The following is a 26,238-nucleotide window of genomic DNA, read 5'->3' as shown; positions in this document are numbered from 1 at the left end:
GGTGGGGTGAAGAGAAAGATCGTAATCGCGATCGCGTCGAGAGCAAGATGTTTTACGTCGAGAAAGACGATTTATCGATCTTTCGATGAATAAACCGTTCGAACGAAGCCACGGAGAGGCCCAATTACTTAAAGTCGATTCTCTTCTATCGCCATGGATCGGCCGGCATTGTTTCAACGGTATATATTACAATTCCGTTCTACTACCATTTTAACTTTCTCATCGATATTCTTTAATAAATCGAGAGAACCTATCGTAACTCTATTAGATTTATCGCGCGATCAATCGCATTGGCACGATTTTCGAAAGTTTTTACGTCATCCAAAGATACGAATAGCAACGAATAAACGTAGATATGTTATAAATAGAAATTTCATTCTTATCTTATTCGGGAGAAATAAAACGACAATATATCGTTATCGTTGATTGCGTCGATATAATTTATTTCGCTATATCGTTAAAGCACGAACTGAATCTTCGGGACGATCGTACAATTCTATGTCTTCGTACGACAAATAAAATCACAATTTCTTATTTACAAGATTATTTACATTTAGTATGGGACATATTTTACTACACGACCGTCGGCGAAAAACGAATTATTCTTTTCTTTTTATTTTTTGTTTTTCTTCGAATTTCAAAGCGGAAGATTCATTTGTTTTTTTTTTCTTTAAATCGTTTCTAACAGTTTAATTTGTTTTTCTTTATATTTCATGAAACGACGAATGTCTTCTGCGTTTGAAACAATATTTCAACTATTTACATTCAATTATTCATTGAGATCAAAATTTCTAATCTTTTTCTATTTCTCTCTCTCTCCCTCTCTCCCTCTCTGTCTCTCTCTCTCTCTCTCTCTCTCTCTCTCTCTCTCTCTCTCTCTCTCTCTCTCTCTCTCTCTCTCTCTCTTCTATTATTCAGAATACGAAATTCGAACGAGTACACTTTTCACACTACAAGATCCTTTATTAATTTTAACTAAAGAATCCAATATAACGAAAAACTTTTGCCGAGAGTCGTGATGCAAAATATAGTTTTATAAGTATCGTCCATAATAATTTAAATCGCCGGTATATTTTCGATACATCGATTGACGAAAGGAATACTGCTCGTTCATAGAACAACGACCTAAGATACGACTTTTTGAATACGTCTTGTGTGTTTTTTTTTTAGTTTACACTGTCTCTCTCTCTTTCTCTCTCTTCTTAAGTATTACGACGTTTGGCACTAGCTTTATCGTCCTTGTATTCGTCTATATACACATAATTTCGATCGATCGGACGAGATCGTTATCGAAAAATTGTCTTTTACACCTTTCTATTTACACACACTTGCTACGTCTCGTCTCGTCTCGTCTCGTCTCGTCTCGTTTCGTCTTTATGGCGCATTAATTATGGCAAGACGACTGTGGGCTACTGATGATCGAAGGATTCTAACCATCTTGACATTAATATAACCATTATGAAAATACAATGTATATATCAGAAAATGTTTAACTTACGAAAACTTGTTTATCTCAGAAAAAAGCGAAATTTTTAACTTACGGGAATTTGTTTATTTCCTACATTTGTTCCCTCAGTTTAACGTGTTCGAAAGAAAATATTCTGAAGAAAAAAAAAGAAAAAGAAAAAACAAAAGAAAAGAGTACAAGTGAATCAAAAAATAGAATGAACGATCATGAGAAAATCGATTTCGATTTCCATTACTTCGCAGCAACCCTTAGAAAGATTTTTCAACGGACAAAAAATGTTCGATCTCTTGTGATTTCCTCATTCGTTTGTCCAGTCCGTTTCTTCCGGTGGCGGAAGTATCTCCATTTAATCTCGGCGGCCATCGCGAACAATACCTCCATTAGTCGACTTCCGACTCAGCCCGATTTCAACCCTCTTCTCTTCTGGCATTCCTCGTCTTTTTCCATCTTGCGAGAAGTTGCGTGTCTTTCTAATCGTCTACATAATACGATCGTAAATGTCTAATCTTCTTCTTTTTCTTCTTCTTCTTCTTCTTTTTCTTAGCAAAAATCATCAAAGTCAATTAATCGATTCATCAAGATATCATGAAAATTTTTGACCCGTTATCATTCCTTAGTATGACGAACGAACAGCCATATTCTTCTTCATGAAGAATTCGTTTAGAAATTTTGTTAAGAACAAAATTCCTAAAACGAAATATGTCGTTTTTTCTAGCAAAACATTGTACTCCTGGAAACTTAGTCCAGGCAGAGAACGTCTAGCTACGCTTCAGAATCGCTCGAACACTCCTCAGCCTCGGGATCAATTTGCTCTTCTTCCTCTTCATCTTCGTGATGATAATCGCCCGTCTCTTGTTGCCATTTGCTGACGTGATGGGTGTTCTTATTATTACTGTTGTTATTTGCGTTACCACCACCACCACCACCACCACCACCCCCACCTCCACCACCACCCGACTGCTGTTGCGCCTTTGCTTCCTCCTCTTGCTGCATTCTCTTATGTTTCGTTCGCCGATTTTGGAACCATACCTTCACCTGAAACAAGGAAGATAATGATTTTATTAAATTAATTTATTTCAGTTGAAATCATTTCATTTAATAGTAATGTGTTAAAAAAATCAAAGTTTACGGTGACTATGTATCATATATTTGTTCTTTTATTAATTAATTTATAAGCTGATTAAAAATAAAGAAAAAATGAGTTAAAATTCTGTTTAGTGATAGACATTCATGAGTGATTAGAGACTTTAAAAGATATCCTAGGATGAATAAACTTAATTACATTTCAACTGAAATCATTTTTATCATTAAGTGTTAAGAAATTACTTGTTTCTACGTTATATACAATCACTTCATATTAATTTCCCTTAGTTCCATTAAAACTTTTCTCATCAATTATTAATTATCAGTTTTAAAATATACAGATAACCATATATTTGGAATGACTTAAATAGTTATTTTTGTTGAACAATATTACAGATTAGTTCATTTATATTTCAATTATATACTTTCAATATTCAATCATTTGTATTTGGTAGGAATAGCAAGATCACTTTATACCCTTTTTGTCCTCGTCTTATATACAGATATTTAATTTATTCGTTTTTCTTTGTCTTTCATACGTTCGATCGTGTACTTTACTCTCTAAAGAATTAATCTTATTTAGATCAATTCAAAATCTAATAAAGAATAATAGCTATTATAGAGGAGAAACGATTAAACAATCGAATAAATTCAGTTTGAAACCGTCAGCGAGAGCAAAGGATAACGATTCCCTAATATTGTAATGCGAGAATCGGCATATTTCTTCTTAAAAATTAAATGTTCTTAATTAAAATAAGTAAAACGAAAATATATAATTTGTTTGCAGCATTCTCTTGTGTAAATAATGACCATCCATACTAAGCTTTGATCCTTCCGTCTTTTCATTCCGCGAACTCTTTCATTACGAAGGAAGCAAAGATCCGATCGACGAAAAGAATATGACAAAGGGGAATATTTCCTTTCAGTTTTCTAATATTAAACGCCCTCTAAATTTGTCGACCCATACTAAAATAACCTGTACATATACTATACCGTAATTTTCATGAATTCACTCGGATGCAATTCTGTGTGTAAATCTCCAGCACATCCCTTTATACCCTAGCTACCCTATCATTCGACCGTCGTTACACCGATGGATAGTCAACGATACAGACGATCAAGCTCATTGGACCAATCCGCTTGAAAAGGAGACATGAAACTTCCACCCTCGGGATCGTAGTCCCGTAGTTTGGCAAATTAAGTGGCAACTAGTTATGGAACCAACCCCTATTCCTCTTAGTAGGAACGAGTCGATGTATCAAGCAGCCACCCTTAAACGCAGTTATCCGGTTACAATAGCTCGTGTGCTGTGCTAACATGGAACCCCTTCGATCGTCGAACTAGAGGGAGGGGATGAAAGAGAGAGAGAGAGAACAAAAATGAAAGCAAAAGAAAGGATAACTTTCGTACACATGCTCTCTTTATGGAACGAGAAAGGCAGAGGACACTATTGTCCTTGAATTGACTGCACCATCGTCGTATTTCATGGCGAGAGAAAGGGCTGTAGATAGAGTGCCATTTTGAAGTTATCAAGCTGGAAAATCGACATTGTGCTCGAGTTCCAAGAGGAAAAAAGAATAGAGAAAGAATAGAAAAAGAGAGAGAGAAAGAGAAAGAGAGAGCGAGAGACAGAGTGAATGATCGACCGGATCTCGTCCTACGTCCAACACAACGTAGTTTTGACGAGATCCAGATTAGACTCAGCATTTAGGATCAAAATCAGAATGGTATATGAACGGAAATCTCTCTCGTAGAGTGTAACTATTTACAAAATATTTTCGTCTTGTTTATCAGTGACGATTCTACGCATCAAAGAAAGAATTATCATCCAACAAAAACAAAGATATTCGACGTATCAAAATGCAATGAAGTAATTGCAACTTTTACTGTGTCTCCGATGTCACATAAGTTTCACATAAAATTCGTTAAAATCGTGAAATCGTTGAAATCGGACGATTTTGCGATGTCCAAAAGCAGCACTCACCGAATCACAAGTTTTATGCCCGTAGGGAGACTCTTTGGGGTCGTGGCACTTAACGGGTGATTAAGAGGGCAAATAGAGAGCAACCCCTTCTAGCGAGCACGATATAGTTTTCTTTCTCTCTCTCTTTCCTTTGCAAGCTTCCTCTTTCCTTCTCGTAGCCATTCCCTTTGGGAACGTCGTTCCAAGCTTAATCGAGTTACCCCTATCGCATGTTCCTTCCCTTTCTCTCTCTCTCTCTCTCTCTCTCTCTCTCTCTCTCTCTTTCTCTTTCTGTCTCTCTCATTTGCTCTTTCTCCGTTGGTTACCACGGCAACGAACGTGGAACTACGACCCGATTGGTAGATCTCTCACGCACGCGAATACTATGAGCATCCCCTTCCACAAAGTCCCGGACGATCTCCCAGAATGTAGACAACTTCACTCCCTTCCCTTCATCCTTTCCGTTCTTCCCCTAACTTTCTAAAGTACTCACCTCATCCCATTGGATTTCGGATTTACGCTTAGTTTCAACCCCGACTCTCTCATCCCTTCCTGATCCGCTCTTTATACCTACTTCTTTCCATCGACTTCCTCAGATTCCATCAATTTTAACAACATTCTAACTACTCTAATACCATCTATCAGGAATATAAAGTGACTTGGAAAAAGTAATCGTAAGGATCTTTAGAATTGTATAAGTCTTTCTTTTAAAACGAACAATATGACTTAGATCTGATATTTTTATTTGATTTATATTATTTTAATTTGAATAAAATATAATATTTAAAATATTATTTATGATATTTCAATCGGAATAATTATCATTAATTCATTTTGATTAATTTTCTATCAGAACGAAAATACAATTTTTCAAAAGAATTACATAGAAGAACTTAACTAATAATCAATGGCACCTATAAATCACCCATAAAAACTCTATTAAACACGAAAGTAATTTCGGTTTAAAAAATATCCTTTGTGTTAAATAAACACATACTACACAGATTCAAAATACAAATAACAAAAGATGATACTAAAAGAAAAGAAAAGAAAAATAAAATCTATCTGCACGCACCTGTGCACATACAACAATATATTAGAAGAATAAAAAGAAGTTAAAGAAGAATAAGAAGAAGAAGAAGACGAAGGGACTATTAAAAGAAGAAGAAAAAGAAGGATAAGAAGAGTTCGTACTACGTTTGTTTGTCTGTCGGTGTATGTGTATATGTATGTTTTTAGAAAGGCGCGTACGACTGTCACTGGCGATGTGACTCGCATATAAGGTGTTCACCTGTCACTTAGGCGCGTTCCAGAAACAGCCTCAATTACGTGGCTTCGCGCAAACTCACCGAGGAAGGTAGGTAAGCTCTCTCGGTGCTTAAGTCCGGCTGTTACCCTGTTCAACTAAAAGTCCGAGGTAACGCCGGTTAACTTGCCTGGTCTCTCTCTCTCTTCCTCCCTTTCTCTCTCTCTCTCTCTTCCTCCTTTTCTTTCTCTCTCTCTCTCTCTCTTTCTCTCTTTCTCTTTCTCTCTCTCTCTCTCTCTCTCTCTCTCTCTCTCTCTCTCTCTCTCTCTCTCTCTCTCTCTCTCTCTCTCTCTCTTTCTATGTAACATACCTACGTACTCGTTATCTCGTCCGAACGATCAACAGACACACAGTGCGCGTGAGCGTTTCCAACTTGCAATCTTGCGAGCCCAGATAGATAGCCGACGTCCTTTCAGCCTCCTCTGCAATCTCCACATGCGCAGGACTAAGATTTTTTTTTCTTCTTCTTTTTTCTTTTTTTTTTTCTTTTTATATCTTCCTTTTTTCATCTCTTATTTCTCTATCTTTTTCCTTCAACGACTTTAATTTCGATCTTGGCCGATCGACAGAGATGGTATTGCCTGTAATTGGTTCCGTATCGATGAATGATACCCTCTTTAAGATGCCACGCCGCTCGAACGATCTATTCACTGATTTCTTGGAAAATGGTACACCCTGGTACGGACGATCTTCGATGAATCTTCCTGAATTCCGTTGCACTGATGTTACATTTTCAAGAGAGTATCCTTTCGTGTGATCATTGTCCTTTTACGTGGATATTGGTTGGTATTAATTATCGGCGAAAGAAGAAGGTTGCGTTCTGTACATAACCGTTTTTATACTCTCTAATTACAAGTTGATCTTATTTAACTGTTACTCGAAGATATAAATATGTTTCAGTTCGAAAAATAAGAAGAACATGGTACCTGTTAAAAAAGTATAATTTGTTAAGTTGTAATTTGCTAAAAAATAGTTTGGAGATATTTTTTAATTCCTATTCGTATATTTAGCATTTGTATTTGCTGATATGCATCAACCAAGTAAAAAAGAGAGAGAGACAAAGAAAGAGAGAAAGAGACAGAAAGAGAGAGAGAGAGAGAGAGAGAGAGAGAGAGAGATGATGTAAGTAAATTTAACAAAAAATCTTCTCATTTATATGTTTCTTTTACGGAGTCATTCGAACTAATTCGTAAGTACCTACACGATAACAATTATACATAATACTACACGTAATACTTATACCTATAATATTTGTATAATAACTGATAATGAGATCAAGCTGAATTTATATATATAGATAATTAATGTAATATAATATAATAAATGTAATAAATATTAATGAAATAAATATAAGATAATTATAGTAATAATATATAGATAATTAAAATATATATTTCGCGATTAACAAGCAAATATATGTATTTATATATTGTGCTTATAAAATCTGCTGAATTTCCTAAATAAAGTTTTTAAATTTTCACGTTATATTTCAACAAATTAGAAAATAAATCGACTTTTTCGAATAAAATCCAACAAATCTGTAACTTTGACAGATATAAAAAAACTTATTTCGATTTCTTAGTTATCCTTAATCGTTCGAAGTCTGATATTCTTAACCTCCGTCACTCTTTTCCCTATTTCGAAATGGCTCGCGTAAGCAAGAATAATGAAAGCGTGCTCGAGCTTCAGGATATCACTTTGGTATGCATGGATAATGAAGAGCTCAATTAATCCGGATTATTAATTGATATTCTAATTACGCGACACGACGAGCACGTCCGCTAATCAGAAACGCGTTGCAAGCATTTTCAAGGTTAACGCAAATGGATAACAAGAGACGGACTTTGCATTGCATTTCTCTATGATTCTCTCTCTCTCTCTCTCTCTCTCTCTCTCTCTCTCTCTCTCTCTCTCTCTCTCTCTTCCTCGTTATCATTCTCTTTTGTTCGTGAAAATATTTCAATACTAATCGCTTACGTTATTTAACGCGTTCACTGTCAGAACAATTTTGCATAAATCAATATGTTCATCCGCTATCTATCGCATAACTTTTTGTAGATACAAGATACAAGAAAATTCATTATCATTTTATCATTATCATATTCATTATTATTTTTTATATTAAACTTTACACGTGTCTACTAAATATTTATATGTATATTTTTTCAAAATTTGTAATTATATGTTTTATATGAAAGAAAAATTCATATATTATGTAAATACATACAATATAAATACAATATTATTTATTCCACACAAAGTTAAATTATTCATATATTTCTATCGATCGCATAACAGTATCGATTTAGATAAACCAGGAAAATACAAAATATTCTTTTAACGTAATATTAACGACGAGAATGTAATCATCCAACTTCGTTGAAAAGTTATACGAGTGTACTCACCCATTTCTGTAATAAGAACAGACACCTCCGGCCATTCGCATAAAATGCGTACTTAACTTCTGCACGACTCATTTATCTTTTTAAATCCTAGAGTTTCAGCGGATAATTTAATACGACAAGAAAATCTGTAATGTCCGATTTCTCGATTCGAAACGACCAAAAGCAGAGTTGCCAATATGAGAAAACCTTTCGTTGCTTAATTACATAGTTACATATCTATGTATCTACATACGAGCTAAGATATATCCTCCTGATGAGTCCTTTCCTTACCACGAGAAATAGGATATTTGTTAATGGAAATTAATATTGCGCCAGCAACGTTTGCATACTCTAATGACATGCAATATTTATATGTTAGTTGTTTTGTACTTATGTAGATATAATATATATATATATATATATATATATATATATATATATATATATATATGTATGTATCTGCATATATATCTATATACTTATTCGAATTTGTTTGAGATGAATCCCAATATCTTTTATGCGATAATTTTTCTTATAATCTTAGATTTATCGTTCAAATATTCGATTTTAATTTGTTTCCAAGCCTTCTTTCCCTTCTTTTAAAAAGTCGAAATGAATGTATGTATATGCATATGTATATACATACAATATATGTGTACATAAGTTTTGTAATTCCATTCCCTCTGTAATGTCACTTTGAAAAGTTGTTTCATCATCGTATTATCAAAACTATATATTTCAATTGATAAATCAACGTTCTTATAAAATGTATTACTAGAAAGTAACTTAATCAGCAAGCACGACATTCGACATTCGTTCTATAACAGACAAATTAATCTACTTACTATACAAGAAATGTCTACGTTTCAAATATCTACTAATCGTAAAGTGATTTAAATTTTTTTTATATTTCTTTCAAAATTTATCTCAGAAACGTTAGAATAAACATAGCTAAATATTTCAAGGAAAAGCTTTTTTAAATTATTATTCTGAATGTAATTATTATATAAGTTGTTATATAATATATACGAACAAAAGTTGAAAGAATTATTACAATAACAGGATAAAATATGCATTTTAGAAAATGACAATTAAGTGATTAAGAATAAAAATAACTGTGAGAAAATAATCTCGACAAACTTAAATATAGGTACTTACTAATTTCTATCAAAATCATTAATTAACTTTTTTTATTAATGTAATGATTCTTGGAAACATTAAAACTGATTACAGAAAGATTAAACAATCACTATTTTAAGTAATTTTTAACTCTCTTTCTATCTCTCTCCCTCTATTTCCGTCTGTCTGTCTATTTGTCTGTCTGTTTGTCTGTCTGGCTGTCTGTCTGTCTGTCTGTCTCTCTCTCTCTCTCTCTCTCTCTCTCTCTCTCTCTGTCTCTCTCTCACTATCTCTTTCTTTTTCTCTTGCTCTCGTTGTATCGATCGAAACGTTGAAAGAACACAGCGTGCGTTAAACGAAATACCGACGAATAAACAAACGAGAAGAGATATTTTTTCGATCGATTTCTCTTTCGGCACGCACAGCCGAGTCGAACCCCGTCGAATAAAATCCGCAGCTGGACAGTGGCGACCAATCGCGTAGATTTGAGGCGGTCCAATAATCTCCCCATCGGTTTCGACGATCACGCTCGAAACATTATTTTTTAATCCTCTGTGCGCGTAGTCGAACCATCGTCGTCATAGTCGTTGAGCTTCAACTCTCTTTCCTACCCCGTCAACCCTCCCGGCTAAATAAACTCGACGATATTATTTTTCAATCGCCTACAGCGTGCGTACACGTTGGGGTGGCTGGTCCTAAAACGACACGCTTCGATAAAATGACGCTTTTCGCATTTTCTCTCTCTCTCTCTCTCTTTCTCTCTCTCTCTCACACACATACACACGTACATACACATTTCTATCTCGCTTCTATCTACTTCTTATGACGATCGACATGACAGTATCATGTTTCATTGGTATATTTAGAAATAACTGAACTACTGAAATACTAATTCTTTTCTAATGAAATATATGCAAGTGTAAATATCTAGATATTTCTAGCTTGTATGCTTTTACAAAATCAAATTTTGAGAAGATTAATCGAAATGTTGATTATTTGAATATTATTTGCGCACTCAATTTGGAAGAATTGAATTCGAATGACCAAAACTATACGCATAAGGGTACAGAAATAGAGATCTTCGAATTTGTTAAAAACGATTCAATTGAAATGATGTAATCTCATCTGTCGACATTCGTCAAAAAATATATATATATATCTTAAAAAAAAACATGATGGTGAATAATTATTAACAAAAGTTGAAAACGTATCATGAGAAATCAACAATTGGGCGATGTCGCGCAAACTCGTAAAATTAACTAAAAGAAGAGAAAGTTATGTAGGTATACGAGAAATCTTTTAAGTAAAGTGATCCCGGTTAATCTCGATTCATAAATATGCGTACTCTCGTTCGTGGAAGACGATAAGGACGATGAACGTTACAATAATACGATATTAACGAGGAACTTGTAGCTAAGCGTAAAGCAAAAACGCTATTCGTGTTTGCGCGACGAAAGATCGACAGTGTGAGGAGTAAGACTTTAATGGGATTTTAAATTATCCGATTTTAATGTACCATTGTTCGCTTCCACAAACGAGACTCTTAAGCACACGCGAGAGAGAAATACAGGTGATAACCTTCCTCGGGATATCGCGAATTTAATTTCACTTTAATACTTACCACTGTGCGATAAGAAAACTCTCCCGTTCGTTCTCCTCTCATTACGATCGTTGCATTTGCAAACGATCTTCCTTACGATCGAACGATCGTTTTACTCGATGTTCGAGAAAATTGCTTGCGATTAGTACCGAAGAGAAGAAAGGTTTTAATACATTGGTAGAGAAAATATTACTTGCCAAAAAAAGAAAGAGAAAAAGAAAATTCTTTAATGGATCCATAAAGAAGAAATGGGAAAAAAATTAAAAAAAAAAAAAGAAAAATTAAGAAATATAAATGAATATATAATATATAAATTTATAAGAAATAAATTTTTTTTGTTTTTTTACGAAGTAAACTTCCGTTTGTAACGATAACGTTCAAGTGATTGGTACGCTCGATACCGTTCTCTTCTCCGAAGTACACGATTTCCATCGACTCTTCCGTGAGAGAAAAAGAAAGGAAGGAAGAAAAAAGAGAGAGAGGGAGGGGAGGGAGAGACGATATCGTAGCTCTCCCGACATGGCACTATTTTATTCTCGGCCAATCGCGCTAGACTTTTTCTCCGTGCGTATTACGTTGCCGTGGACGGTAATGGAAAGAAGTTTACATATTATGCAGGCCGCGTACGGATTCTCTATGCATAATGAGCCGTGACGTCGCTGGACTAAAAATAAAGCATTCGCGAGTAAGGCTCGTCGGTCATCCGATGACTGTTGCGGCGTTGCCAATTTAGTAAATAAATTCATATATCTGGAATAAATTTTTAGTTTTTGAAAAAAAATAAAAGAAACAATAAAAAAAATATAGAAGAAACAAAGCAAAATAACCGAGAACGTTCTTCGGTAGATCGCTTGCAAGAAATAAACGGCTTTTAGAAATTGTTTTCTCGTATTTTATTACATTTGACTTTACTTCCGCGCTCGGAATCGATTATGTTTCTTAATTATCATAAAATTAAAGTTATCATGCGTATCGTATTATGAGGAAAATATAAAAGTAAAAAAATAAAAAAAAAATAAATTAATAAATAAATGTACGAACGGTATTCAAACGAAATATTTTTAACTCGACAAAGGAAAGCCGTAAAATCTTGAATCTTTGTATTTTTGCACGCAACTTGCAATCTTGTACGAGAGGAAAAAATGAAAAAGAGAGAAAGAGTGAGAGAAAAAGAAAAAGAGATAGAAAGAGGAGGGGGAGCAAGTGATTAGATCGTAAGCCGTGCATTTGGTCAGTTAAATTATTCGGCTTAATGGAGAGGTCCATTAATAATTTATGTCCCGCGTACGTAAATAAGACCGCAAGTTTCCTCACGAGAGCGTATTACTCTAGAAGTGGCGGAACACCAACAACCGTAATGACTCGTTCCTCTATTCGAGGCTGATAAATCATTAGAATTAACTCCATCGATCGACTCACATATAATTAACGTCATTATTCCTGTAATATTCCCGATATCCCGCATTAAATTACCTATAAATACTCGTAGCTCATAGTTTTACTATCGTTATATCCTATTTTGTTTTCCCCAAGTTGCTCTTTTTTTTTCTCCGATTTGATAGTTCGAACTGGACTTGTCGTTACACCTTCCGTCGCTGCATGATACCTATCGTAAAACTGTGTACTTTTTTAAATATTTTCTATTCAACGACGGCTTTCACATTTCTTCGTACTTATGTAGTACCTATCGTTGTATCCTTCAGAATCTAAAACCACACCTTGTAAGATCGAAGATCGCTATTAATCCGATTATCTAACTGACTCGATCATTGACTTTCCCGTTTCTTATTATAATTACAAATCACCTTCACACTCTCTTGTATTATCATCCATTACAATATATTATCTCGTCACGTATTACGACATAACATGGACATACCTATCTATTTATCTATACATCTATCTATCTATTTATCTATTTATCTATCTAATGCCTACTTCGGAAGCTAATCGAGATAGAAGACTGTAAATAACAATAAAGAAATGCGATGTAGAAATTCTTTCGAAGGATAATCATGAATTCCTTTGTTTGCTAGAACTCTCTCGGTAGTCGAGTAGTAGCCAAGGGTAGCGCGATACTTTACGAGCGAATTTACGTGAAAGAAACGACAGCCAACAGCAACGTTGTCTTCTTCGATCCGGAAGGCAATCAGCAATGTACGTACGTACATATATACTACATACTTGGAGCGGCACGCAATTAGCAGTCACATTATATCCGGAGGCTCTTACAGAGCCCTCTCCGAACACGCAGAGAAACGGAACGTTTCACCCTAGTTAAGATTCATAAGAAAGACGCGCGTTACACGCGACCCGGTGCTCCTCATTAGAGCACTAATTACGTACGATTAGCCCAGCAATTACCTGGGAATACATTATGACCGCGAATCAACTCGCCGAATCGTGATCACGTAGGCGCTTTTGCCGTATGTGAACTACATCGAATCTCGTTTCTTCTCTCGCAAGAGGTCTTTACAGATAAGAGAAACGTGAACGAATTCACTCGAATTAACAATCTGTTTGAATGCCCAATCGAAAAAATGTTTTTTCTCTATCTAATTAGATCAAATCGATCAATTGTTCATTATGAGAAAAATAATACAATGCAGAAAATTAATTCAATCCCTTGAATATGTAACAAATTCCATAACGATACTGAGATTAAATTATACAAATATACGTAACTTTCTTGTCAACCGTGTCATATGTTTTCTTTTTTTTGTTTTTATATTCATTAGAAAATATCGAATAAATACTTTTATGTTGTTTTCTATATATATCTATATTTGCACATGTAAGTACCTATCTGCGACATACCTACTTAAAATAGTCATTATCACACAATAATATTGATTGCAACAATTCTAAATATATAAAAAAAATTCGATCAAAATAAAAATAGTGAATACTTTTATTGAAAGTTTTACTGTAAAAACAAAATGTAATAAGTAAAAAGAGAGAGAGAGAGAAAGAGAGACAAAGAGAGATAGAGAGACAGAAAGACAGAGAGAGTTTGTTCCCCACAATACGTACGAGTTCCTTCCAAAATGGCGTCGACGCTGAGCGCTTCCCCAGCTTAATTCACTATCTAGCCACCTTTCTCCTTCCCCTTCGACACCCCTCCTACTTTTCTCTTTCTCCCTCTCGTTCTTTCTCTCTTTTATATCTATCTCTTTCTTTATAAAACTCCCCACCCCTTATTTCGGGGGAGCGTTACGCCCATAGAATACGGAAAGCATGACTCTCGCGCCCTTTCGACGACTCTCCACAACGTGTTTTCTTTGGACAATTCATTCGTTCTCCCCTCGAACACTACCACCATTCAACTCTTCGTGAATTTGCACATCCATTGGCCTTGTTAAGCGAAGTCGATATCTCTTTTCTTTCTTTTTCTGCTTTCTCCTATTTTAAATTGTCATTAAACTTTTCTAACGATCAACATGGTTATTATATTTCTTTCTTTCAAATAATATGCCATAATTAGTTTGAACTCAATAAAATATTTGATTACAGTAATAACGATGATCGCTCATCAATGAATACGATCGTTACTAAAGATAAACGTTCGAAAAACATTTTTCAAACTTTGTCTTATCTCATATCAATCAATTTTCTCTTTCTTACCTGCGTTTCAGTTAACGATAGCGCCTGCGCTAGCTGCTTTCTTTCCGCCCCGACAACATAATGATTTTTCTCGAAGGCGTGTTCCAGCTTTAACAGTTGACTCGGACTAAACGCAGTCCTTATTCTTTTCGGTTTTCTGAAGGGTTGCAGAAGGAAGCCAGGTATGTCGGGACCTAGTGAAGATAAAAAATTCGTTATCTTTGTATCAGTAATGATATATTTTCTCTAACAAATCGGACCAGGAAAATGTAATAATAATAATAATAATGATAATAATAATAATAAATAATAAAAACAAACGATCATGTGCGTTAATTACTTAATTAATCAATGCAGTAAAGTAAAACGAACACAAAAAAGAATGTATTACGAATCAAACTTATGCTATAATTATACATCTCCGTGAATTGCACAAATGTATATCTATTATTCTTACAATATCAGACTGATAACTCGAGTAAAAACAAGATAAATATGTAAATAGATATGTAAATGTATATATATATATATATATATATATATATATATATATATATATATATATATATTTATATCACGCAATGTTAGGATAATAATGAATCTTAAATGTGAATGAAATAAGGATTTTTAGATGATCTTGAATTTTATAATTCAATGATTCACAATGAAAATTAAATAAATTGATCGAAAAAATATCACATAAAAAGATTAGATATACGAATGAAAATTGATTAGAGCTTATATAACAAGTATTTGGTAAACCAGAAGAAAGAAAAACAATCGATAGATCTATCTAACAATTCCATAAATTACAATATTTATTGAAGACATTTTTAGGAAAAACGTAATTTTCATCAACTTTTTCGTTCTATAATTTTTACCTATCTACGTTCGTTACTGCCAAAAATAATGATCTCATAGTGATTAATTAACGCTATACGAAAGAAACTATAATTATATCGCGATAATACGTAAGAAAAGATATAGCGAGTGCCGTAAACACGTGCACGATAGGAGGGTTGTTCGGTAGATAATTTACATTCTTAATTAACATTGGACTACGCCTGGTAACAGCAATAACTACTTACATTAGTGATATTATTATACAATCTATAGAAGAGTTATAAACTAATGAATTTGAGAAACGTTTGAAATTAATATAAATGTTATTATCTATCAATCATCTGGATAATTAAAAGTTATGTTACTAGGTAATAAGAAATGTTACTAGGTAATAAATATATTTAACTAATTTTTTAAGAAAGAAAAATAGAAACAAAGATTAATTAATTAATTACTAAACGTTGTCATCATCGATTCTATTCTCGTTAGTAGCAGCTACCCCCCACTTTCCTTCCTCATCTTTCTCTCGTCACCTCGACGTAAGTCACGAAACGCGAGCGTGCTTGGCCACGCATAATCCTACGTATGTAAGTAGCTACATAATACAACCTAACTCATATAGTTAGTATACCTATAATAGTATAGAGAAGTATCTACTAGGAACTCGCTCAGGTAATTGAGTATTCCACCTCGAAAGAGCCATGTCGATCGTCCGATACCTACGTCTGCCGGAAGTAGCCCGAGATACTTTACCGGAAAAGCTGCACGATAAATCGCTACACCTTCTCTCGTTGCTTCGACCCGTAGGTAGGTATATACTCGGCATATGGCTCTAAATGTATAGGTACATAAAATGTGAGACCAGACCGTCCACTCTTAGATCGATCGAAAACCATATATGCATATCCTATCGAAGAAGTTTTACAAGAAGTAGTCGTTCGATGATGTTCTCCAAGATCCAAATTCCTTTTCCGTTAGCTATTCATTTTCTTTAAAAGTTCTAATTGATGCTTGGTCTACTGATTCATACTACGATTGAAATTATTTGTAGAATTTTTTTCTATAAAAAACTTGAACATTTCAATTGTTCCAATAAATGTATCTACAAATATCATAACTGTTAAGGACTTTTGTATCCTATGTATTGTCCACATTTATCAGATATCGATCCAATGAGACCTCGTTGATAAAACTTATATAAAATTATCTAAGTAAGTACCTATATTACATATCTTTCCTTGCTCAGTTTACATTCAAGGACCATTTGTAATTTGTTAAAGGAACACTCAGACAATTGTCGTACTATTCAACACTTAGAAAACATCCCTTATTCAGACAACACTTAATATATATTATTTATTGTTTTTGACTTGATCAACTTATACGGACTAATTATTCACGTATACGGAACACTGGTTATTCTAATCATAGAGACACTTATTATACGAAGTATTTGTCCTAATAAATCTGAAGAACATGACATCTGTATTTTTAATTCACCTATCGGCAATCAAACTGGACTAGATGCGACGGAAATACTGGGTAAATACAATACTTACATACATTCAGCCTCTGCTAGGTTATCAAATGAGTATTAATCATATTGCTTCCATTTATCTTTCCTCAGTAAAATATAAGAACTTTTAATAATAATCTATTTTAATCGAGAATGTAATATAATCATTACTAAATATAAAAAATATTTTCAATAAATATCTATCTAAACATATATATATTTTATTTCATTTCTGTAATTTTATATATTTTATTTCTATATATTTTATTTCTGTACAGAAGTAGTCTCATCATCTTCGTTCTCTTCGTATCTTTTTATTAGATAGGAACTTTATCCGTTTCTGATTCACCTGGTCTACCTTAACGGAAACAATATCTACCAAAGCACGCTATTAACGCGTTCAAAGATACGTACGATCGATCGATGCACGATGACATGCTAATTCATATTATGCAAGCACAATGTAGACGCGCAGGTATTCGACGTGCTATCCGATAGTAATGCAACCAACTTGGCATAACGTAATCGAGCCGTATCACCTTTTACCGGAGAAAATTCTACGGAGAAGTTGTACTTATATACATACAATTTGCGAGTAACTCATTTGCTCGAAATAATGAGACAAAGTTGTAACGCAAGATATTATATACTTTAGATTGAATAGTTGTGACTTTTTCAAAATCTTAATTATTCTCTGTTCACTATAAATAATATACATATATATATATATATATATATATATATATATATTATTTATATTAATTATATATATATTCATTTATTTATTTATTTAAATATAATAAATATATTTATTTAAATATCAGACACATACATATACATATAAACGTACAAATAAAGGTAATACAATTATATATGTACATGTAATGTATAATTAATATATATATATATATATTACAAATTCTTTCTTATGTATATATTCATTCTACATCTTTTATAATTCTGAAAAGATTCGTTTGAATCATATTCACATGAAATTACAATTTAATATGAAATTGTTCCTACAATAAATAAATAAATGAAATTTCATTCAAATGAGTTAATTCTTGTCAACGATAAAATAGACATCTCTATTCGAAAATCGCTTACTGCACGTGTTGGATCGGACAGATAATGTATATTAGATGCAGCAGACTCGCCGTTAATTGCATGCAAATATGATTCTCAATGCAAGACATCTGCCATGCTGATGATAAATGTCACGAAACAATCGCAATTATACGACTAATGAGACGCTGACAATTAAAAAACGATCGTACAAAATTACGAATTACAAAGTTGCAAACTGTTAGCAAGAAACAACGTTATGGAAGCATCACAAGAATATTCACGATTAATCGATCAACGACTCGGGTTATCATGTGAATATTCAGAAAATTTTAATTCGATGTTGCTCCTATCAACACAGTTGATTCAATCCATATAAACGATGAACTACGAAAAATACTTTTCATTTTTCTAAAATTTATTTAATTAATTTCATTTATTATCTATTATTACATACCTAATATCCAGTAGAATATATAATATAATATCAAGTATAAAATATATCGTTATAGTACGAAAACTAAAAAAAACACTATAAAAATAATATATAAAATAAAATAGAAGAGATAAAAAATCCTTTCGGGTTGTTGGAATCGTTCATAGATGAAGAATGATTAGGATGGATGAGAGAAGGGATGCAGCATGATTCTCTCGATCTTCTCGCAAAAGATTGAAGCGATATCGACCGTTGAATCGTTCTCTCTCTCTCTCTCTCTCTCTCTCTCTCTCTCTCTCTTTCTCTTTCTCTTCTTGTCTCACTCGTTTCTCTATGCTGATCTCCTAGACATTGCCTAAGGCTCGTTCGTTCCGTTCGACGTAAAGGAAGACGAAGGAGAGAAGAAGAAGAAGTAGAAGAAGAAGAAGAAGGAAGAGAGAGAGAGACAGAGAAAGAGAGAGAAATAAAGAAAAGAAAATCAAAAGGAGAGAAAGAAAGAAAAGAAAAAAGTTTCCAAGGCTATAATTACATCGAGCTTACGTTGCGGCATCGCAGCTGAGACGCCCTGAGCGACTCGAAATTACTCAAAAATAAGACTAAATGGTAAACGTATCAAATTATACTCCTCTCTTACCCTCCTCTCTCTCTCTCTCTCTCTCTCTCTCTCTCTCTCTCTCTCTCTCTGTCTCTGTCTCTGTCTCTGTCTATCTATCTATCTCCCTTCACTCTCGGCATCCTCGGCTCCTGCGCCTCGCGCCTCTCGCATTCTACCGGCGATTTCTTTAGCATGGAAAAAGGAAGAAACCTATACATTGCCTGTTCTGCGGATCTAATGTGTTTTTAATTGTTGCCAAGCGTGCGACGTCGGTGATCGCGCAAAACGAATGATATAATAGGGGTTGGTATATTAACGTATATCTAATGATTTCAAACATTAAATAATTCAAATTCATTTCCGTAAAAAATATCGAAGTTTGTTTGACGTCCTTCCGACCTAACTTTGCTTTCGATTCGAATAACTTCTGTTTATGTATATATATAGGTAAATATATATGCATGTATATATATGTGCATAGAGGGTTCGTTCATTAACATGACAAATTTTACGTTGACAAGGATATGAATAAGAAAACGATGCACGCATTGTGAGCGATAAGAGGAACATTCGTTGCATATATAACGGTATTTTACACACACACGCGCGCGCACACACACATACACACACAGCTATACATACCCCGCCCCGTTTTCTTCTATAGCGGAAAATCGCTATGAACGAACGTGGCGACGACGCGACGGTTCCGCTGGTTGATATCACGTTAAAGTCAACGAGAAAGCTATGATTAATCGTTCCAGGCTGATTATCGGTTACTACGATCGGCGCGATAATTAATTTTTCCTTGCGAATTAATTCGTTCTTATTAGAGTATTCTAATAAACTCGTATGGACATTTATCTCGAAGAGCTGGAGAATAATAAAGGCTACGACGTCGGTGCATTAACAATTCGCCGCGTTCAATTATCCAAACCGGTTGGTTACTTTCCAACTTACGTTTGCTCGTGGTCGCTTGACTATGATAAGAGCCAGTAATGAACGATTAAAATTTAATTACAAGCTCGTTGATATTTCTTTCGCTATACACGGATACTTATCTATTTAATAAAAAAAATAAATTTCCAAAAGTTTTGTTCACACAGTGAACTGCGATAATCTCGAAGGACAGCCATTTTTCTTCAGCCATATGGCTAATTAATGACGCACAATCAATCTTTCATCATTTCTCGATAAACTTTCGATTCGATATCGTTAGACTCTTCCGATTAAAACGAGTTACGTGTCCACTTAATTAGCATCAAAATAAACCGAAAGAATAAATCATTATCATAATTGTAAAGATATGTAGATAAGAATAAATAAAGTATCACTTGCTCAATTCATCGGCTATCCTCGATCGATTTATAGATATGACAAAACGTCTCGAGAACATTTAGTCTCTCTCTTTTTTTCTCTCTTTCTCTCTTTCTCGTCACAACAAAAGCCAATCTCTCGGCACGTTCGAACGTTATCTCATACGAATCATAAACAAAACGACAATAATGAGCACGCTTCGAAGATAGAAACAGTACGCGGATATCATTGCATAAACGTTTTAGAATGACAAGCTTAAGTTATGCGACAACAACGACAACGATAATCAAGACGAGTAGCCAGCGACCTTTCGCAACGTCGAGCGACTAAACAAGTAAATTCATTCGATCGTACCGTCATTCGAATATATATATATATATATATATATATATATATATATATATATATATATGTTATGTTTACTCTCCCGAGAATGTATGCGGATAAACATTACGTCGTTAACTTGACATTAGGCATAAAAAAATGAGTTAGAGAGAGAAAGAGAGAGAGAGAGAGAGAGAGAATACACGAGAGTATATTTACACGATTCAATTTCTTTGAATTCAGTACATTGAGTAACATAGACATTCACTATCTCTCGATTCAATTCTATCCAATAATTTACAATAATCTAACGTAAATTATCTAATAAATGAGTTTCCAATTTTCATAATATTATTCTATACGACAGAATTATAGTGATTCTTTATCGTATTGTACTGTCTGTTTGATCACATGACTAAAATAATTTTGTTTTAAATTTCTAGATTTTAATTAAATATGAAAGATTGAAGATTTATTTCTATATTTAAACGAGAACACAAACGACTGCCAAGATAATCGAATCGAAAAGAAAGAGATACAGAACATAGTAGAGTGCGGAATGCATCTCGCTTGTAAACGTCTTTGGAAAAACAATTCCGGAACGCCGCGGGACGTATTTTTGCTGTGATCGAACGTTCCCTAGACACCTGTGAGAACATAGAGTCCGCGATTTTCTTGCTCTTGAGTCTTCGCCACGAGAGAAATCCACTCCCATGCCAGCGACGTGACAAGTTCACTAAACTCAGCAATGTTGATCGCCACTGGCAATTTCGTTGGAGAATTTATCGAAGAAATTAACTCGATTTCACGAAGCGAAGTGAGGATGAAAGCTTTCTGATTCGTTGCTACTATCGAGCAACGAAAAATAATTAAAGATCTTAATAAAAATTCGGTGCAAACAGAGTAAAAGAAAAAAAAAGAAAAAAAAAGAAAAAATATAGCTACAATTTTAACGAATTGGAAGAGATTTGTAAGACAAAAAAAATAAACAATAATCCTCGTAAGGGAGCAATACAGAGAAGAGATTAGGAGATTCTATACAATAGATGAAGAAAAGAAACTCAACTATATAACGAAGAACCCGAACAAGCGCGAAATCAACTACGGGGAACTACCGTAAAAAAAGAAGGAAAGGAAGGACTACGAGCTGGTTTCTATTGTCGAACGTAGACACCCTGCGGTGAGACTGTCACGGGGATAAAATGACGCTTTAATAATACCGATTAACTCAACATTGTACTCCACCAAGCGACTTTTTCGGTGTTGTCGATCGAACATCGATGGAATTGCATAGTTTCTATTTCTTTTTTTTAACTCTCTTTTCCTTTTTCTTTTTTAGGTTTACTATATTCATTACTATAAAACATCAACAAAGATTCTAGTATCATGTCGTAACTACCCCCATTAGACGGATGGAATAGATTTATGCTACTGTCCGAATCTATTCGTAGATAGTGTCGTTCATGTTGTTGAAATATTTAGAGCAAACTATTCAACAAAATATTATTATTATTATTATTATTATTATTATTATTATTATTATTATTATTATTATTATTATTATTATTATTATTATTATTATTATTATTATTATTATTATTATTATTATTATTATTATTATTATTATTATTATTATTATTATTATTATTATTATTATTATTATTATTATTATTATTATTATTATTATTATTATTATTATTATTATTATTATTATTATTATTATTATTATTATTATTATTATAGATAACAATTTGTATTAATTATATGTACATAGATTCACGTACAATTTTTCTATTCGATACAATTTTAAGTATGAGATTATTGTTTATTAGGTCTTCTGACAATTTCTCAAAGACCCGCTGAATTTATCAAAATCTTATCTTGAAATTAGATGTAAACACATCAATGAATGTTATTTTAAACGTTAATCTAATTAACGCTGCAATTGACGAACACCGTCTCGATAACACTCTTTATGGGAACATTGAAAAAAAACTTGCATGGCTATCATTCACAACATAACGTCTTAACACACTGAAATTCGAAACACTAATTAACAACGACCTCCACTATAATTTGTCTATTCGAGGCCGCATTAAAAAAAAAGGCCAATGAATTCTCAAGACATCAATTATATGCAACAACCATGTTATTAATCTAAATATACTTCCCTTGTAAATTAACGAACATCTCTCGAAGAAAACGTACAGTGCATATAAAAAAAAAATAAATAAAATGAAAAGATAAAAAAAATAATTGCGACCGATCTACTCCTTCTCGTTACATAGTTTCCTGAAAGTCTATATTTGCACGATCTAAAAGGACGAAGAAATTAGATCCATCGCCCTTCAATTCCAAGAATTAAAAACCATTTGTAGCGCGGCGCGGGACGAACGCGAGATCGCGAAGACAAAGATGGCGTCGAACAATTTTTTTACGACGGAACAAGTTTCGTGTCCTCTTCAAGTAGATATATATTCCTCTACCGGGTGGCACGCCTCATTCCGTATAAGCGCCGATCGCGGTAAATTTATGGTAATTGCCTTTTCTACCTGTCAGAGACGTTCTTTCTTCTCTCTCACTCTCCCTCTCTTTCTTTCCTCTCTCTCCCTCTCTCTCTCTCTCTCTCTTTCTTTCTTTCTTTCTCTCTTTCCCTCTCTCTCATTCTCTTTCTTCGTACTCTCTAGCTTATCTCCGTGTTCCTTTCATTAAAAACTGACCTCGTAAGAAGAGTTCGGAAAGCAGGATGCCATTATCATCGACCTAACATCGATAGCCGTAAATTGGATTCTCACGATATATGTATACGCAACAAGGTGCTATTTAAAGGGGTATAAGGGAAAAAAATCAGAGATCGTTGGATCAAATGTCAATGAGAAATGAAAAGAATACTTGACTTAGAAAAATAAAATGACTGATTCGTCCGCTCGTTTACTCATTTTGTTTATACCAACTAGGAAGAGTGTAAAGCGATAAGAGTCTGATAAGAAGCTTAACAAGAAAATAGCACATTACAAAATTTAAGTGACGTAACGTTTACGTAATTGCTCGGAGCGTTGCTCGATTATATTTATATATCCTTATTGTGTATCAAGAAGCGTCATTGATTTCATTTGAAAACGAGATAATAAAAGAGAAGATAACTTACCAGCTGCAAATCTGTGAGGGAAGATCCTGCCATGCCTGGAGAGTAGCCACGGATAAAGAGGATAACTGTCTCTCGCTGGTTGATGAGTATGAGGCGGAGGATGTGGACCAGCTGGTGCGGCACCATGTGTATATGGTCCATGAGGTGGTGCATGTGGAGAAGCACCGTGATGCGCTTGAAGAGCAACCGCGAGATTTGCCGCTTGGAAGTGCTGAGCGGCAGCAAGGTTGGCAGCGAGCGCGAGCTGTTGCGTATGATATTCGTTCTGACCAGTCTGAGGTGCCGTCGGTCCGTGTCCAGGTGGTATACCATAAAGAGACTTTAGCTGTTCGGCTGCGACGGCTGCTGCAGCCGTAACGGCACCGGGCGGTGGTGCTAGGTAGTTTGGACTTGGCCTCACAACACCAGGAGGTGGTTGAGGATGAGATCCTACAGGTGAATCACCGTGTCCGGCTATCCTATGAGGTGGACTCGGACTGTCGTTTGGAGTGGAACCACCGCTGTGACTGAGAACGGTACTCTTACCAAAATCCAACTGATTGCTGCCACCAAGATGGTGATGATGATGATGATGGTGATGTCCGTGATGATTCGCATGATGGTGGTGGTGATGATGATGGTGATGATTGTTATTATTGCCGGTGGTCGCATGAGACGGTGTCCTTCGCGAATTATTCGTGTACGACTCGACGGAGGAACTACGAGAGACAGGTCGATCAGAACCTTCGGAATGAGCACCGGGTGATCTCGCCGCGATACGACGTGACTTTGGCGATGAGGAAGCATCGACGAGCTCCATCGGACTACCGTCATCTCGCTCAATCTCGACTCGAGGCTCCAAACGATCTTTCCCAGTGATTCGATCCTCGATGACTCGGCCAGCCTGTACGCCAGCACCGCCGCCAGTACCGGCACCACCGCCACCTCCACCACCTCCGCCACCGACGATCGAGTCGATGCTGAAGCCGATCTTTGGCTTCGAGGGCACCGGGACGATTGGCGTCGGCGCGAGCGGCATCATCGTACGATTATCGTACGCCTCACCGAAGGATTCCCCACTTTGGCAACGACCTAATGAAAACTATCTCCTGCTCGCTCCAAGTAGATCGTCGAAATCAGATTCGCTGCATCCCTTCGATTCAAAACGCGCGTGATCGAACCTCGTCCGAGACTCGTAAGCACTCGCGAAACGGAAACTGAGAGATAGATAGAGAGATAGAGAGATAAAGAGATAGAGAGATTAATAGAGAGAGAGAGAGAGAGAGAGAGAGAGAGAGAGAGGGAGGGAGGGAAGAAGGAAGAAAGAGTAAAAGAGAAAGAGAAAGAAAATGAAATTCGGAATGAATTCTCTCTTTAGTAAAATCCTATGCAGGTCTTGCCTCGAGGCCTAACGGCTCACCTTCAAAATTTCCCAATCATCTCCGGAACACATCGTCCATACACTGCTCGTCGCACACTGAAATCGTAATCACATAAAAGTCGCGTCCTCCTTTCTTTTTCCTTCCGTTTTTTTCTTCTTTTATCGTTTAACCACGCCACGACACACTAAACGATCGAGGTCTGTCACTACACACTGTCACGATTGGGGCGCGCACGAGCGCGCCAACTAGTTGTCCTCGTCGAGCTTTTATTATTATTAATAGAACGATCACTTGATAAGTCTCGACGAGGACGTCAACATTTTACTTGTTTGAAAGTCGCGTGTAAACTATCGTTACTACTCTCTTTCTCTCTTTCTTTCTCTACGCACTCTCTGACGGATGATGCTTCTGGCACGAGAGCTTGCTAGTGTTTGAGCAAATTACAGGCTAAACGAGGCGCTCCCGCTCGGTGGTGGGGGAACGAGAAGCAAGTTAACGCGTATCCCCACTTTTTCACTTGTTCCTGACTCCAAGACTTAGTGGGGGAGAGCAACGACCACGAATGGGCGTTACTACGTGGTACCGAGACCGATGTTGAGGCGTATCCCTACTATAACGTGATTGGTCCGTTCTTCAATGTTCGGACTAAAGTTACCTCGATTTCTCGCCCGCTACGTGGATGCTGTGACGAGTAGGGCAACGCATTTAGTCGACGATGGGCGTTAAACTCGCGTTTTTGTCCTACGATGAAAATGAGCCGTTTAATTAATACGTCTGCCTCCTTCTCTCTCTCTCTCTCTCTCTCTCTCTCTCTCTGTCTCTCCCTTTGTCTCTCTCTCTCTCTCTTACTCTTATTCTATGCTTTCTCTTCTTTTACAGTTGGCTTCCATTTCTTTATTCTTTTTTTCCTATTCGTCTTTTTTTCTCAACAACGATATCGCACGTTTTTCTCTCTATCTCTTTCCATTCTTTTCATCCTTTTCTCTTGATTTCCCTTTTCTTTTATACTACCTGCGGAGAATGTAATAAGAAGATACGTTTAAGCCGAATTCCTTTGGGAAGTACTTAAGAATCGCATCCTGAATACTTCGAAATACACTGGCTGTCCAA

At 35.2% G+C, this 26,238-nt stretch overlaps 1 protein-coding gene across 5 annotated transcripts; it reads right to left on the bottom strand.

Moving 5' to 3' along the window:
• Nucleotides 1-411: 411 nt before the first annotated feature.
• LOC124425998 (homeotic protein empty spiracles-like) lies at nucleotides 412-25,841 on the bottom strand. Of its 5 annotated transcripts, none has more exons than XR_006942624.1 (7): nucleotides 23,768-25,841; nucleotides 14,548-14,720; nucleotides 13,957-14,325; nucleotides 8,684-9,022; nucleotides 8,226-8,555; nucleotides 6,131-6,746; nucleotides 2,476-2,503 (listed from the first exon to the last, which is right to left on the bottom strand). XR_006942624.1 is itself a non-coding variant. In XM_046967188.1 (4 exons), exons 2-4 carry the CDS (start codon nucleotides 24,786-24,788, stop codon nucleotides 2,231-2,233), a joined length of 1,467 nt encoding a protein of 488 aa, XP_046823144.1. In that variant the 5' UTR covers nucleotides 24,789-24,963; nucleotides 25,167-25,831; the 3' UTR covers nucleotides 412-2,230. The 5 variants fall into 5 exon arrangements, 1 of the variants encoding a protein (XP_046823144.1); XR_006942627.1 differs by having other exon boundaries at nucleotides 14,118-14,325; XR_006942625.1 differs by lacking the exons at nucleotides 8,226-8,555; nucleotides 8,684-9,022.
• Between the last annotated feature and the right edge of the window lie 397 nt (nucleotides 25,842-26,238).

The sequence above is a fragment of the Vespa crabro genome, chromosome 8 (assembly GCF_910589235.1).
Source record: "Vespa crabro chromosome 8, iyVesCrab1.2, whole genome shotgun sequence".
In the NCBI taxonomy this organism is placed as follows: domain Eukaryota; kingdom Metazoa; phylum Arthropoda; class Insecta; order Hymenoptera; family Vespidae; genus Vespa; species Vespa crabro.
The sequence above is the reverse complement of the archived record's forward strand: the minus strand, read 5'-3'. Positions and strand labels throughout refer to the sequence as shown.

Bases quoted from the DNA above. Each gene is read 5' to 3' on its own strand.
- LOC124425998 (XM_046967188.1), bottom strand. From the start codon at position 24,788: ATGATGCCGCTCGCGCCGACGCCAATCGTCCCGGTGCCCTCGAAGCCA. The intron at 14,721-23,767 runs GTAAGTTATCTT...TATCTTCACTAG, and splicing joins CCCTCACAGATTTGCAGCTG to GTCCCGACATACCTGGCTTC. The intron at 2,504-14,547 runs GTAAGAAAGAGA...TCCTTGTTTCAG, and splicing joins TATCGTTAACTGAAACGCAG to GTGAAGGTATGGTTCCAAAA.